Source organism: Silene latifolia, chromosome Y (assembly GCF_048544455.1).
Source record: "Silene latifolia isolate original U9 population chromosome Y, ASM4854445v1, whole genome shotgun sequence".
Classification (NCBI taxonomy): domain Eukaryota; kingdom Viridiplantae; phylum Streptophyta; class Magnoliopsida; order Caryophyllales; family Caryophyllaceae; genus Silene; species Silene latifolia.
Window position 1 is genome coordinate 409,136,558 of NC_133538.1, and position 17,591 is coordinate 409,154,148.

Genomic DNA, 17,591 nt, shown 5'->3' on the forward strand with positions numbered 1-17,591 from the left:
AATCTGAAAACGGTTAAATTTGTTTTCAAAGATTTGAAATTGGAAATTGTGAGGATTGAATTCGTCATTACGACGGCTTAGAAAACCGTTTTAACCTTTGAAAGATGGTGTGCAAATCGAAAAGTGTGAGAATTGAAATCGTCATTACGGCGGCTTAGAAAAGCCAAATTTGATTTCGAAAATAAGATTTGAAATTTGGAAAGTTGCACGGGTTGAAATCGTCATCATGACGGTTTGAAAAACGTTTTTTTTTGTTTGAAAACTGATTTCGAATTTTGAAAATTCGAGGGTAGAACTCGTCATTACGACGGGATAAAAGGGAGCTTTGAGAATGCATTGGTAGGCGAGGGACCGAGGTTCGAAACGGCCATTACGACGACGTAAAAGGGTATTTGAAATGGTTCGTGAAAACCAAAGTTTGAAATCGTCATTACGACGGCATAAAAAGGTTCCAACGGTCGGCGAAAGACCGAGGTTTGAAACGGCCATTATAACGGCGCAAAATATGTTTTTAAAACGGTTGTGGAAAACCGGTTTTGAAAGTCATCATTAGGACGGCCTAAGAAAGGTTTGCAACGGTCGGCGAAAGACCGAGGTTTGAAACGGTTGTGAAAAACCGGGTTTGAAAATCGTCATTACGACGGCATAAAAAGGTGTAATGAAATGGTTATAAAAAACTGGTTTTGAAATGGCCATTATCACGACATAAAAAGGTGCATTTGAAACGGTTGTGAAAACTGGATTTGAAAATCGTCATTGCGACGGCCTAGAAAGGCGTGCAACGGTCGGCAAAAGATCGAGTTTGAAACTGCCATTATAACGGCATAAAAAGGTGTTTTGAAACGGTTGTTCAACCGAGTTTGAAAATCGTGATTATGGTGGGCTAAAAAGGTTTGTTGTTTGAAAAGCAACGGTCAGCAAAAGACCGAGATTTAAAACGGCCATTATAAGGGCGCAAAAACGTGTTTTTTAAACGGTTGTAGAAAACCGGTTTTGAAAGTCGTCATTAGGACGCATAAAAAGGGGTCCAACGGTTGGCGACAGACCGAAGTTTAAAACGGCCATTATAACGGCACAAAAAAGTGTTTTTGAAAGTTTGAAATGACACGGAAGGACTTATGATCACAAAACACATAAGCACTCACAGTTCATTATATTATGCACAATGCTGACATGGGTTTTGGCTTAAAAGGGTGGGTTACACACCAAACGATCAAACCCCGATTTGCGAGAGGGATATCAATCCAAACAAAATGTGTAAGGAGGGTGCCCTAGCCTCGTGCTTGAAGGTTATGAAAGCTCTATGACGAAACAGAAATGTGTAACGTCAATGGTATGCTTGACTCAATCGGGATTCGAAACGCGGGGATGAGAAAACTCACGCCGACGGGACGAGCCAATTGGTCGAAAAGGGTTAGGTTGTGGGCCCGGACAAGGAACCCGACTTATGACTGTAATATCAATTAATTCACTTTAACCACGAACTCGTTCGAGTTTCACATCTAAGGATCACAAAGACAAAAGTGTCCTAGTTTCCCCAGTGGAGTCGCCAATCTGTGGACATGGGCCATAGGCCGGTCTGTGGATTTGGGCCGCCTACCGGTCCGCGGTCACGGGCCACATGCACGCCAAACCAACCTGTGGACATGCAGCGGTCTTTTGAAAGCCACGCTCGGCGGCGTAAAAATGCTTTCGACCGGATTGCTTTAGATAAGTGGGTTTCGTCTCGGTAAAGGTCTCGAAACAATTAGAGATGTTCGGAGTCTCCACCAAGCATTTGCGGGATTGCTTGGAACCCGTTCGAATCTACTTTATACCTAGGTCAATCAAGGCAAAAAGCGGTGTTTGACATAGGTACTAAAGATAAGGACTCGTCCCCCTTTTAGCATTCTATGCCTAAAATGACTCTCGTACGCCCTGGATAAGGCCATCCACTATCCAAAGGTTCTGAGTAAGGCGTGAGGGTACGTATTGAGAAGCCCTTTAATCGGACACGCAATCCCGCCCGCGTTAGCGGCCTCTACTGATCGATCGTGGTTGTTTAAGTGCAAAAGTTGATAAAACGGTGTAAATGCATGAATGCACATCCAAAAGTGTTAACCTAACATGTGAGCTTTCTAAGTCGGTTTGTTAATCCAAATATCAAGCATAAGATGTCAAGTTGGATTTAGTTTGATTTACCTGTGAAAACGGAAATTAAACATCCATTTACCAAGTTCGAGTTATGATGCTTAACACGATCCATTTATTGAAAAAGGGTATCAAATGACAAAGTGTAAAAAAACGTAAACTTGTCAATCTGATCTGTCACGTATTCGGATAAACCGTAATCGGGATCATCCTAGACAAGTACCAAAATGGGACAGAACAGTGCCAGTCAGCCCTATTAAGGTGCGAGCCTATTGGCGAGATAAAGGGCTCTGCCCTGGTTTTGAAAGATGGAAACAGACGGCCGCTTGGGGCGCGAGCCATGAGCCGACCTAAGGGGGCGTCTCCTGGTTCTTGAAAAGTTTATTTAGAACCGTATTTATGATGAAAGATTTGCAAATGTCGTTTGCATGACTCGGAATAATTACTATTGTGTTAGTAACATTCGTTGTCGGATTTGCATGTTTAAAAAGTATAGTTTACAAACAAAAATGTAAAATATTTAATTTGAACTAATCATGTTAAGTTCATTTCTTTGTAATTAGTCAAGTTTGTCATCGTACTCGAATTAAAACGACATGGTATAAAGAACCAAGGATGATTATGAATTATGACTAATATATTTTCAAGTGTAAATAAATGAGAAAAATGGTAAATAAAATAAAAGGGTGTAAAAATACCCATTAAAATGTAATTAACCAATAATATCATCGAGTCACGGAATAAACCGTCATGGTATAAAGAACTAAGGATGATTTTCATAATGGTGAAAATGTGTGTATCATAAAAATGAATTAAAACATTTGAAATGGTAAAAACCGATTACAAATAAGAAATAAAATAAAGAGGAAAGACGAGAACAAACACGGATGAGTCTGACCCGAGACCCACAAGAGGCGCGAGCTTCCTTGCATAGCAAGAAGCTTCTGTCTCGGGCCAAAACTCGGTTTTGGCTCATCTAACCTAAACTTGAATCGTGTTATGCATTGTTTATGCTTATAAAATCATCAAAACAGTAAAGACATGAATTAAAGTGAGATATTTACACCCTCAAACTTACGAATTTTGATGTTTGCATGGTAGACGACTTTAGAGACGGTTTTCTCATTGTGACTATCGCGATCAAAGAAGTTTAAAAAGAGTGCCTTAAAAAAGGATTTGGTTTTGAAAATATGTTGAAAATATGTTAATTAAAAGATGTTGGTAGAATGGGTCGGTCGAATGGGTCGGTCGAATGCACGGCGATGGTACCAAACAAAATGTGTAAGGCTTGTGTTTATGATCAGTAGGTCGTAAACACGTGTCGATTTTGTGACTTAGGAAGTCGGGTCTAGAATTTTAAGGGAGAAGGAGGGGGCAGACTCTCGCGTCAAGATTATGTTGTGTGGTGGTGGGTATTTATAGAGAAATGTGGGATGGTAGGTCGGTTGTGTTTGCTTAGAGGCTAAGCAGACAAATGGGTGTATTGTCCCTTTCAATTTGGACGTGGCCTATTCTCCATTCATTGTTGATATGTGGTATTCATATAAGATGTCGTGTAACAATATGAGCATCTAATAAGATGATTTTGGTGTTACTTGAGGTAGGTGTTTTGTGTGCTTGACTCGGGTTTGACCCGTGTGAGTCGGGATTTGAATTTCGAGTCGGTTTTTGGCCCGGTGTCGGTTTTGACTCTAATTAGGGTCATTTTAATGGAAATGACATGATGAAAACATTCATGGAATTATTTTTGACATTCGAGATTTGGGTTGACTCGAGTTGCGGGTTTCTGAGTCGGTTTTGGGTCCGAAGACGATTTTAACTCTAAATAGTGTTATTTTAATGCAAATGAAGTTAGAAAACTTTTGAAATCATTTTTCATATCCGAGTAGTGCATTAAACCGTCTCATATATAGCCAATCCACGCACGCATATAAAAAACACGTTACAGTCCGATCATCATCGGGTGGTTTTTTGGAAGGTGCAGATACTGGGTATCTACACCTTAAATGACCATACCAAAACGCAACAAGAATTGTAACCGTTAGACATTACGTTACCTGAAGCAATTTGATTTATCGTTTCAACCGATACACCTAGCATTGAAAATTGTATACATTGCACGACCACACGCAATAATATACAATCGTTGAGGCTAAACAATGATATAAAACACCCCCAACAAGAAATTATATAACAACGTTTAAAGATATGATGATTCAACCAAATTTTAAAACGAAAAGTAGCTGTAACAATGCTACTCGATCGAGTTGGTAAGGCACTCGATCGAGCTGGGCCTACTCGATCGAGTTCATCAGCTACTCGATCGAGTAAGTTGAGATCAGAACACTCTCCTAGTGTCACCCCCTGCAGTTACTCGATCGAGTGAGGGGCACTCGATCGAGTAGCCACAGGTCAAGATTCCCCCCTAAAACGCCATGTTAAGGCCAAATAATCATATAAACACGAGTCGAGACGCTCTCCCGACCCAAAATCCTGCATAAACAGTCTAAAAAGTACTCAAAATACGGCCTTATGGCCAACATACATACCAACGTCTAATAAAGTACCAACCAAATAAGCACTACTGACTAAAAATCCATGAAACGATATATAAAAAGAAAAGGAGTATTATCACTCCACATCCTGATCATCCATCACCTCGTCACCACCATCACCACCAGATGTACCTACTCTAGTTGCATCATGACCTGCGACACAACCAACACCCGCATCCGCTCCCATACGCCATGGGGCCAAGCAACCGTAGGGATATGACTGAGGCTCTCCCCAAGTTGACCTCTCCATGCCATAAGAGTGGAAAACTCCACTGTCGTCCCCAACGCCCCTCCACCACACGGGTGCGCTGCCTCGGTCCCGATGCCCTGCACATATGCCATCTCATGGAGGTTCCGGAGTGTCAAGGTAGTAGACACCCTCTCCGTAAGCTCGCTCACTCTCATTTCAGGGCTATAGAAGGGAGGATAACCGGGGTACTGGTACTGTGGAGGCATAGGCTGCTCCGGCTGGGTCTCAGCCACCTTGTCCCTCACTCGTCATGGTCCTCTCCCCACTCTAGGCTGGGCATACTCAGGTCTCACACGATCCCCTTTCATCGGCTCAGGCATCACCTCCAAGATATCCGGGTCAATGAGGTACAGTTGCCTCTCGGGAACCTCCTCATCCTCACCATCAGAATCGGCAGCCACTACTGCCACCAGTAAAGGCTCGGTCTCGGGAAGGTGCTCGGGAGCAGGTATCCTCATCCAACTCATTCCCCAAACTCTCCATGCTAGCCCACCATCCTCCAAAGCCCTCAACCACTTGAGGTCAAGAAAGTACTCACGGTCCAAGGTAGGGACTGCTGGAGTCAAGGGTGTATAGGTCGAGGAGGCCTCAAAGGTGGAAGCCTCTCTGCCAACTGAGTGGCAATCGCTCCACAGCTCATAAAATGAGCGTCAGAAGAGGCCATCAAGGCCAAGCTAGCATACACTATATCCGGGGCACTAAAGGTGACTCACTGGGATCGGGTGGGGTTGAGGTAAGCTGCATCACCTCGTGTGAGTTAAGCTTACTCACATCCTTCCTCTCATAAAAAAACAGGTCAAAGCACGGAGAAAGATCTTTAAGGTGACATGTTGAACATCTTTAATCAACATGTTACTAGAGGTCGGGGCGGGTTTGCCGGTAAAGCAAGGCATATGGCTACTAGCTCTACACTCACTCGGGATGTTCCTAAGAGCTCCCTTCGCAGGTCTAGCAAGGCCAAGGTGGGTTGCAAACATGTCTATGGTAAGGAAGAAACTGGTGTTCATAAGGCGGAACTCAATGGTCTTGGTCCACCGCATCATACTTAAACGAACTCATAAACTCGAGGGTTAGAAAAGCGTAGGAATGTTTTCGAGACGGTACAACCCAGCCATACCCAAGGTCTCGAAGATATGCCGAACATCGGTCTCAATCCCCATGTCAGTCAAAAGAGTGGTGTCGATATAACGGGTGGTCGCATACGACGTCTATGCAAAGCAACAAAAGTATCTCTTTGTGTAAAGTCCGCAAAGACAACGGAAGGGTACTCAGGCACTGCTGGGACCATAGGTCCCCCACTCCCCTCACCTACCTCAGGCGCAGAAGCCCTCCCCCTCTTACTCTGACGGGTTCCCACCGTTGGTCTCGACATCTGTTTTAACACACATTTTAGATACACAACAACACATGCGTGGAACACATAAACCTTCATATAAGGACATTTAGAAGAATCACTATGTACACACTTTCACCAAACAATCCAAAAATTACAATAATAACCTCTAAAAAGGTCGTCAGACGGTCTCACAGCTACAACTATTTATGGCAAACATGGTATCAATTAACAACCCAACTACAAATTTTGAAGATTAAACTTCAAAATAGTCCGACAATTAGACATATTTCACAATTTATATGGACGAATTTTAGTTTGGGGCACTTTTAAGACGGAGTTTTAAGGCAAAATTTTGAGTAAAAACCATCAAAATCAACTCTAAACATGATATATATATATAATACATTACCCAATTTTTCCCCTTTCATATATAAAAGACAACCAAAATTCAATTCAAAATCTCAAACCCTAGAAATTTTGAAACATACTTTCCCCCAAATTGATTCGATTTTTGCATATCTAACATCAATAATCAACAAATTGAAGCAAATAGATCAAGTTGCAACAATTACAAGCAAGATTTGGCACATATAAATCAAATTTTCCATCAAACACCAACTATTATATGTGTTTTTTTTAATTAATTGAAACATAAAAAGAGATGAATATTATTACCTTGAAGGATTGGCAAGTAAAGATGACGAATTAAACAAGTAAAACACCAAGATTCAAGCACCCAAAAACAAGGATTAGAGAGGCAGGGAGACCCTCTCTCTCCCTTGCTCTTTACCATATCCATGGAGTATCTGAGTCGAATCCTTAATCATGTCACTTCTATTTTGCCCTTTAAATATCATCCACTGTGTGCTCAGATGCAGCTTACTCACCTTATGTTTGCTGATGATCTCCTATTATTTAGCAAAGGTGATATTCCTTCTATCATGGTCTTGCTCAGGTCATTTGCCACCTTCTCTGCTGCTACTGGCCTTCAAATGAACAACCTGAAGTCCAATATTTATTTTAATGGTGTTCATTCTTCCATCAAGTCTGATATCTTGCAAGTGTCTGGTTTCAGTGAAGGGGTTTTGCCTTTTAAATACTTGGGAGTTCCCATTTCTGCTGGCAAATTGAGTATAAAACATTGCTATGGGCTTATTGAGAAAATCACTGAGAGAATTAGAGGGTTTGCTGCTAGAAAGCTTTCTTATGCTGGCAGGCTTACTCTAGTTAACTCAGTTTTGACCTCCTTATATTCTTACTGGGCTACCATATTTGTCATTCCTAAAGGTGTATTGAAAAGAATTGATGCATTGTGTAGAAATTATTTGTGGGATGGTTCCACTGAGTATCTTAGGTCCCCTCTTGTGAGTTCGGCAAAAGTTTGTGTGCCAAAACAGGAAGGTGGTTTGGGTATTAGGGATAGCTATGCTTGGAATCTTGCTGCAATCTGCAAGCTGTCCAATTGGGTTTACAATCATCTTGATAGTCTCTGGGTTAAGTGGGTATACCATGTTTATATGAAAGGTGTGCCTTGGTCCAGTTATATGCCTAAAACTGATGTCACTTGGAGTTGGAAGGTTGTGTGCAGGGTAAGAGATAAATTTGCTGGTGCCGTCACCAGTGCTGGTCAGTGGATGCATAATCCTGCAGGATATACTATTACAGGTGGTTACTGCTGGATTAGGCATTCTCAGCCTGTGGTGAGTTGGGATAAGACTGTCTGGAATTCCTGGTGCATCTCTAAGCATTCTTTCATTAATTGGCTGATTGCTAGAGAAGCGTTATTGCTTAGAGATAAATTGCTGCAGATTGGAGTTGTTGCTGATTCTGTCTGTTGCATTTGTGGTGCTGATACTGAATCACACAGGCATCTGTTTGTTCAGTGTCAGTATACTCAGAAGTTGGTTAAACTGTTAAGTTGCAAATTGAAGGTGAAGCTGCCTACTGTCTATCTGATTAATTGGATTCAGTCCAAGCCTTGGGCAAAAGTGATGAAGAATGTTGTTATTGCGTGGATTCAAGCCTTATATTATGCTATTTGGCATCAAAGGAACAAAGCTAGGCTTGAAGGTGTGTTGGATCAACCAGAAGTAGTACTTAAACAGATTAGTAACATGCTCCTAATGCGATCTACTTTTTGGCTTAAGTGTATTAAGAAGAGTAGTGATGAAGCTTGGGTTAAGTCAATTAATTATTGATTGACTAACTTATAGTTTCTTGAAATTGTACCTTATATGGTAGTGTGTAAAATGTTTGTCTTGTGCTTTAATGAAATTCCTAACCTTTCACCAAAAAAAAAAACAAGGATTAGAGCAACTTAGAGAGAGATATAGAGGATTAGGGTTTAGGTGAAAGAAAAGAAATAATAAGAAGAAAAGAATAGATAAGAGGGGTTATGAATCCCGCAATTCTCCGGGTACTGTTCACTTACTCGATCGAGTAAGTAGGTTACTCGATCTAGTTGGAGCTACTCGGTCGAGTTTTCGTTGGCAGATCCAACTTTTCGATGTTGTGACTTCCTAACTAGATTGAATGAGGTCTATTCGATAGAGTAGATACTATTACTCGGTCGGGCAAAAATAATAACGAGGTCAAAAGTTACGAATTTAAGTAATGGTTCCTGCAAAACAACAACCCGTGTCGATTCCAAAGTAGATTTGGAAATCGTCAAAAATTATTATATTCATTCATGACGTATTACTGCTACTCAAATGCAACGCAATGGTTTCATTCAACCAGAATACATACTACTTCATTCTATAACAAATATTACGCGAACAATTGACTACACTACTAGCTTCCTCATGCATGCATTCAACACATTTCTTTACCTCTAATCGTGCATTTGCAACTTCAACAATACAACTTTTAATCGTATCACTCTAAGTATTCATCTAACATTAAGCCATCACTTATCGTCCAAGCTTACTAATAAATTATCCATCTCACAATAAATTATCAGCTAGGTTACTCAACTCAACTATGCCATATCATGAAAGCATTCAACCATACATCCATCATACTTGTCAAATACTACTTGACAAACGTTACAACTAATTCAAACTTATTACTTACTATCATCACCACTTGCAAGACTCACAACTCCTTTATAACCAACACGCATAGAACGATTTAGAAAACGCTACTATCACCACATCACACAACACTGTCACGCACTATAAACATTCCACCACTTACATTACTTTCATACACCTTTCTACTCAATTACATACGTACACAGTTCCTCATCACAATCACACAGACTAACATTAACAGAGACTCCATCACCAATATTCTAACGTAACCATTGTACACTAAGCACATAATTCCCGACTCGATATCCCATAACCGGTGACTAGCTTAAGTATAATGGGGCCATGATTTTGAAATGAGGGCGCCTACTCACCCAAAATCTAGCATCAGCCGGGGTTCCCAATATACATACACCAGGTTCATTTTATTAGACTCACTATGTTCATTAGGCTCATTTGTTACAGGTTCCAAAATCATCGCTCTGATACAACTTTGTAACACCCCCATATACCAAGGAGCCTTAACAAGACCTTCCCTAGCATATTAGGGCCTTACCAACTCGGTTGCCCGAGGACAGTAATAATCAAATGTCGATAAAACAACAATTAAATAAATTTACAAGTGATCAACAAAACTAAAGGTATATAAAAGGTACAACCCAAAACACTATCAACTACGTGAACTACTTCTGTCGTGACTCGTGATAGACTCAGCCCGCCATGCACCCAGCTATAATCCAGATCACAACCTGATAAGACTGACTGCTCACCATAGTGGATCACGGCAGACACAATAGAAACAAACAACAAAACAAAACCACACAAGGTCAGCAACTAATGGAATAGACATACAACCACAGGCACAATACAAACACAACACACACACACACACACACACATACACACACACACACACACACACACACACACACACACACATACACACACACACACACACACACACACACACACACACACACACACACACACACACACACACACACACACACACACACACACACACACACACACACACACACACACACACACACACACACAACATCTCCTCCAATCAATCACCGTCACGACTGTCCACGGGACCAGCCCTGCCAGTGGGGGACCGCAGCCGTTCCCACCAAAGCCCCGCTCATTATACCGAGCGATAAACCTATGTCTATTAATGTGCACATCCCCTCTCGTGGCGGGTTCCACGGAGGGCGAACTACGGGCGTGAAGCCACTCCCGCAAGTGACTCCACTCAGCCGAGGACGCAACTTGAGAACTATAGACAAACACTCACAATCAGCTGCACCACAACAACGACAATCAAAATAACACAACACCAACCGATTATCACAATCAACCAACCATACCGACATTAATAAACCAACACATCAAAGACACTTTAGACAACCAACAGTACTGAGTAGGCGAACCTGCCTCTAGCGCACCACAGCGATTTCGCGTCCGATCACATGATACCAATCAACCAAGCAATACACCTAAACAAATAATACAACTGATGCGTGTATTTTATATAAGGTTTTTACCTCATTTTTACACGCATTTCTCTACTATTTCAGTGGCATTTAGCTACAAATACCCCCGAATAGTCTACTTTGGTTCGCTTTATGTAAATTGCAGGAATAAACCGAAGTGGAGCTAAATCAAGCCTAAACTCGTCCCATTTGCATGCATTTATGGAGAACAAGGAGCCGGAGCTTGGAATCTATCACTTTGAAGACGCGTGAGCTGATTTCGGAAGGTGTCATAGTGTCTAACGTGCCAAAATAGCTCGATCGACTACTTTTCTAGTCGATCGATTGCTTTATATACTGAAGGTTACTCGATCGAGCAGTCCCAGTATCCAATCGAGAAGGCAATACAAGGAGTTACTCGATCGAGTGGTTTATTTCCACTCGATCGAAGGGATTGTCGCTTAGTTGCTCGATCGAGTGGTTTATTTCCACTCGATCGTGTGGTTTTGCCCGAATAAGAGTTTTTCCGCCTAATTTTGTATGGGCTTTTGTAATTAAGCTTTGGATTAGGTTTAAGGGGGAGATTTATGTATGCTACTAAATACAGTAGACTGCGTAACTCTTCCTGACTCATGCATTATTCACTTAGACTTTTATCTTTTTCTACTGCTTCTTCATTTTACTCTTCTTCTACTCCGTACTACTCGGATCCGGAACTTGTATTCGGTATTATTATTCCTTTTTAATTCTTGTTCTTATTCTTAATTCATTTCATTGCTTCTATTTCCTCTATTTCTTTATTTTTGCTATTGCTATTTGTTTTCATTTCATTTTATTATTATCATGTTTGATTCTTGTCGTATATATGTTATTGTTGCTAATTCGATGGTGACGCATAGCTAATTTTCCTTGCTAAGACTAGGGGATCCATGATTATGAAGGGATAGTAATTGCCATTTTAGGTTTTGTGCTTGTGTGGTCTCTGTTGTTAATCGCTGCAATTAACTGTTTCTGTCTAATTGAGTCGACGCAATTAGTCATTTTATCGTAGTAAACCTTGATCTAGACCGGAAGGTTGGAAAGGGCGAGACTCGTAGCGAACATTAGGGCACTATAGTGAGGGCGGAAGCTAAGCTATTTGTGCTTTAGGGCGAATTGAGACCGGAAGGAGATATTCACTACTCCTCTGACTATACTTGCATTGATCTGAGACCTAGATTGCTTGACTGAATGATCATGGTGAACCGGCTGTCTTAGCTGCTTTCCCTTGTCTGCTTAATCCTTTTTCTTGGCCTTTTTCTCTTTCTCATTCTCATTAGTTTAGAACAACAACCCAATTAAAAACCTCATTTTGGTTACCGTGACGAACCTAGACAAAGCCGACATTTTCCCATCTCCTTGTGGAGATCGACCCGACTTCCCTAGTTATATTAGTTAGAGCCAGTTGGTTATTTTTTGATAGGTATACGACAACCCTGTTAAGTTTTGGCGCCGTTGTCGGGGAGGCGGCGCAATTTTTTTGCTTTATTTATGTTTGTCTCTCGTCTCAAGGAATTTATTCCTTGAGACTGAACTCATTTTTGCGAAGTTTTTGATTAGTTTTGCAGGTTATCTGTTCTATAAGAGAACATCATCACACCTGCTCTGCTTTGTAAACTCTATCTGTCAGAATGCCTAATATAGCCAGCCATTCAGAGCCTAATGTGGATTCCCTTCTAAAAGGTTTCTTACTACCCACTACTGAGTCGGGAACCTTTGGAATCCACCCATCCTACATACAGCTGGTCAAGAGAAATCTCTTCAGACGGGTACCTGAAGAAGATCCGTGCAGGCATATAGAGCTATTTACGGAGTATTGCTCTACCATTTCTCTTGCTGCTGGGGTGACACAGGACATGGTGAAGGGAGTTCTTTTTCCCTTTTCTTTAGCTGATGATGCCCGGGAATGGTTGAGGGATCTAGATAGGGAGGCAGTCGGTGTAACCGATTGGAGTTCTCTTGCTTTGGCCTTTTACAGGCGATATTTCCCACCACAGCGCACCAATGCCTTGAGAGCTCAGATTACTTCTTTTGAGCAATTGCCCACTGAAGACTTGGATGGGGCTTGGACTAGGTTCAAGAAGCTTGTCCGTTCTGTGCCTCATCACGGGTTCAAGCGTTGGTTCCTTTGCACCCAATTTTACAACGGGTTATATCGGAACTAGAGAGCTATTCTTGATAATGTAGCTAAGGGGAGGTTCACGAAAAATATGGAGGATGATCAAGGGTGGCGTCTTATTGAAGAGATGGCTATCCATGTTGAAGAATATGGAAATCCCCGAGGGATTGGGCAAGTTAACGAGTTGGCTGCAGCTGTAGGGGAAAGTACAAGCAAAAGTCTAGGTAATGTGGAGATTACGGAGGCTATGAGTGAGAGTGCACAGGTTTGTGCAATTACTGAGCATGTGGAGATATGCGGTAGATGTGGCATGGAGGGGCATGACCCCATTGATTGTCTGGCAAGTATAGAGCGCGTCTTTACTTATCAGAAATACAAGCAAGGAATTCCTTTCTCTCAATTATATGAGGAAATAAAAAGTGTTTCTACTCCTTCTACGCCAGCGCCGCAGCCGGTCTCTCCTTCTACGAATGGGAAAATTGCCGAATTGAAGTCCCTAATGTTGAGCTTAACACAATAGTTTGGGGAGAAATGCAATAGGAATGAAACCGTTATAGTGGAGTTGAGAGAACAAGTCGCGCAGTTAACACTCGCGAAAGACCTAGCCAACCATCCACCAACATGCAACCCAGTTAATGCTATGAATCTCCAAGGTGGTCTTGCTCATGAGGGGCCAAAAGTACCAGAAGACGGGGTTGTGACAGCTGATAATACCCCGGATGATGATTTGGATAAATTTCTAGACGATATCCTTGCTGCGTATCATCCAGACACTCGATCGAGTGAAATTTCTACTCGATCGAGTGAAATAATCCATCCAATCACTCGATCGAGTGATAATTGTGGTCGATCGAGTAGTGCCCAAATCATAGATGCTCGATCGAGTGATACTTTTACACGATCGATAGAAAAAGAGGAAGAAATCACTCGATTGAGTGAACAAAGTGGTCGATCGAGTAAGCCTGAAAAAGAAATCACTCGATCGAGTGAAGAAAATGGTCGATCGAGTAAATGCCAAGATGAAACCACTCGATCGAGTGAGGAAAGTACTCGATCGAGTGCCAGAACCAGCAGAGACTCTGTTTTGACATCTAATTCCGCTACCGTGTCATCTTCCCCTGCTGTGGAGACGTCACGCACTGATAAAGGTAAAGAGAAAGTCGCGGATCCACTCATTACTACCAGAGTACCCTTTCCAAGTCGTCTAAAAGATGCGAAGGTCGAGCGACAGTACGGTAAGTTTGTAGACATTGTGAAGAATCTCCAGGTAACTGTCCCTTTTACCAAACTTGTTACCCAGGTACCTACTTATGCTAAATTTATGAAAGATATTATGACGCGTAAGAGAGAGCTAAGTGAATTTGAAACCGTTTCATTTATGGAAGAGTCTAGTAATTTACTTTTAAATAAGGCTCCGCCTAAAATGAAAGACCCGGGTAGTTTCTCTTTGTGATTTAGGACCCAGCGTCAGTGTCATGCCAAAAAAGAAACGGTCTCAAATTCACTTAGCTCTCTCTTAAGCGTAACAATATCTTTCATGAATTTAACGTAAGTAGGTACCTGGGTAACAAGTTCGCTAAAAGGGACAGTTACCTGGAGGTTCTTGACAACGTCCACAAACTTACCGTACTGTCGCTCGACCTTTGCGTCCTTCAGACGTCCTGGAAAGGGTAATCTGGTAGTAATGAGTGGACCCGCGACTTTCTCTTTACCTTTATCAGTGCGTGACGTCTTCACAGCAGGGGAAGATGACGCGGTAGCAGAATTAGATGTTGAAATAGGATATCCGCTGGTTCTGGCACTCGATCGAGTACGCTAAAAATAAGTAACACGGCGCCAAAATTTGACAGGGCACTCGTATACCTATAAAAAATAACTAACTAAACTAACTATATAGCTAGGGAAGTCAGGTCAATCTCAAGAGGGAGGCAAGATATCTGTAGAAGGTTAGTCTATTCGATCACAAGTGGGGGTTATAATTTGGTTTTCTAAACTAATTAAGCTTTAAGGGAAGAGAAATGAGGGAAGAGCAGTGAAGGAAGAAAATAAGAATAAGGTGATCAAATAGGAGGGAGCATGTCAGGATTTCGGTTCACTACGGTAGTCCAGTGACTCAACTGTAAATAACTTAGATAAATTACTGCGAGACGGATATGGAAAGGTCCTTCCGGTCCACTTTCTATCCTAGATTTCTACTAACTTAACTTCCATCCTCATCAGGGTAGTCTACTGTTCATAGCAGGTCTGTTTAGTGCATGTGAACTACCCAGCGAAGAGTTGTAGTAGCTAAGGAAGGCTTGCTCAATAGGTGTGACAGGGCAGTCGTATACCTATCAAAAATAACCAACTAAACTAACTACATAGCTAGGGAAGTCGGGTCGATCTCCACAGGGAGGCAAGATATCTGTAAATGGTCCGTCTATTCGGTCACAATATGGGGGTTTGCAAATTTGATTTTCTAAACTAAAAGGCTTAAGGGAAAGAGAAATAAATAAGAGCAGTAAAAGGGCAGAATTAAGAATAAGAATATCAATAAAGAGAGAACATGTCGGGATTTCGGTTCACTATGGTAGCCTAATGACTTAACTGCAAATAGTCTAGATAACTCATTGTGAGACGGATGTTGAAAGGTTCTTCCGGTCCATTTTCTATCCTAGATTTCCACTAACTTAATTTCCGTCCTCGTCAGGGTAGTATACTGTTCATAGCAGTTCTATTTAGTCCAATCTTCCGATCCAGGATTAAATTTAACCAGATTAAAGGGTAACTTAGAAGCGTGCACTCAACTAAGTCGATAAATACAATTAAATTGCCATGGGGACATAGTCTCACAAATAATTCATCTAACCTATTCACTACATCGTCACAATTCTACCGTAGATCCCCTAATCCCAACATGAATCAAATTAGCTACTTATATTATTGATGTTGCCAAGACTAATAATTATTAATGAACTAATAATAAACATATTGAAATGATAATTAAATTGCATAAAAGAGATTAGGGCAGGAATTAGAAGAACTAAACAGGAGAAACAATGCGAACAAATAAAAGATTAAGATTAAAAGAGAGTAAGAGATTACAATCGCGAGAATTCCGGCTTAAAGAACACAAGATCCAAGCAAAATAACCCCGGAAAGTTACAGTGAAGGGAGAAAAGCAGCGTTCAAAAGTAGTGTAGAAAAAATTAGAGATGAAAAAAGATAAATCCTAATGACCTAATTATTATGCGTTTTAATAGAAATTAGCGAAGTCCATAAACTAAAATAGTTAACACGGACTAATTAAGGCCCGTGAAATACCAAACTACTCGATCGAGCAGTTCTTTTTCCTAGTCACTCGATCGAGCAACATTTTCACTCGATCGAGTCCTTTCTTCATAAGTTTTCCTCGATCGACCCCCAGAAACTAGTCGATCGAGCACTTTTTTCGTTGTCAGCTCGTTTTCATCAACAGTAACCTGTTCATCAGTAGTATTAGTCTTCCTCGGGTCTGATTTCAACAGCTCGGGTCCCACGTATGAACGATTTCTTCTCAGATTTATTAAATTTACCGTCTCATGTGAATTCTTATCGGCTTGTGACGGCAAATTACCTTGCTTTCTCGTGGACTGGTTCGCGGCTACCTGGGCAACTTATGTTTCAAGTGACTTGATGGACGCATCTTTTTGTTAGTCACTTAGCTGCCACTGCTTTGTTAAAGACTGCAACATCATCTTCAACTCAGATAGCTCACTTACCCCACCAGAAGATGATGCACATTGATTGGGAAGAAGGAAGGAAGGAGGCTTTTGAAAGCCTTGTTGAGCCTTATGAGGAGGGACATATGGCTGTTGCTGCTGCGGTGGAGGAATGGGATTGAGCACATTTTGACATATCCACCTCAAGTTGGGGTGGACTGCCCCTTGGTTATTATAATAGGAACCCCCTCCTTGCCTGTATTGTTGAAAAGCAAGGACTTGTTCTTTCTCTGTAAGACAATCAATAAGAGTATGACCGTCGTTGCTCCCACACCTCTCACATGTGACGGTGTCCTGTCTAGTAAGAAAATGAACCGTCTGAGGTTCCCCAGCAGATTGCAGATCCAATCTATCAAAACGGGCATTCATGGCTTCCAGCTGAGCCACGACTGCCTTATCAACTGCGTGAACCGTTCGAATACCGTCCCTTGGGTTCCCATACTCAGCACAATGGGTCGCCATCTCCTCAATAATGGCCCATCCCTTATCATCATCGGTATTCTTTTGAAATCTTCCCTTGGATGATGCGTCAAGTATAGCTCTGTGGTCATCGTACAGCCCATTGTAGAACTGATTGGACAGAAACCACGGATCAAAACCATGGTGAGGAAGAGACCTCACCAACCTCTTGAACCGACACCAAGCTTCATAGAAGGTCTCATCAGGTGCCTGCTTGAAACTAGTGATCTTTGCCCTCAGCTGATTGGTGCGCTGCGGAGGGAAATATCTCTTATAAAAAGCAAGAGCAAGGGTTCTGTCATCCCTGCGGCCGTACGGTCCAAGTCAGTCAGCCACTCCCTGGCTGAGTCAGTCAAAGAAAAAGGAAACAACACCTCCTTAATCTTGCCTTGAGTTACCCCCTTTGTGGCGGGGATAGTAGAGCAATAATCCGTAAAGACCTCCGTATGCTTC

At 41.7% G+C, this 17,591-nt stretch overlaps 1 protein-coding gene and 1 non-coding gene across 2 annotated transcripts; both read left to right on the forward strand.

Annotated features, from left to right (window-relative positions):
- Positions 1–7,068: 7,068 nt before the first annotated feature.
- Positions 7,069–8,469, forward strand: LOC141632295 (uncharacterized). The gene has a single exon (XM_074444853.1). The coding sequence runs from the start codon at positions 7,069–7,071 to the stop codon at positions 8,467–8,469; it is 1,401 nt and encodes a 466-aa protein (XP_074300954.1).
- An 8,805-nt stretch (positions 8,470–17,274) lies between these two features.
- LOC141635962 (small nucleolar RNA R71) lies at positions 17,275–17,380 on the forward strand. The gene has a single exon (XR_012540610.1). It is a non-coding gene; the product is annotated as a small nucleolar RNA R71 (small nucleolar RNA).
- The last annotated feature ends 211 nt before the right edge of the window (positions 17,381–17,591 follow it).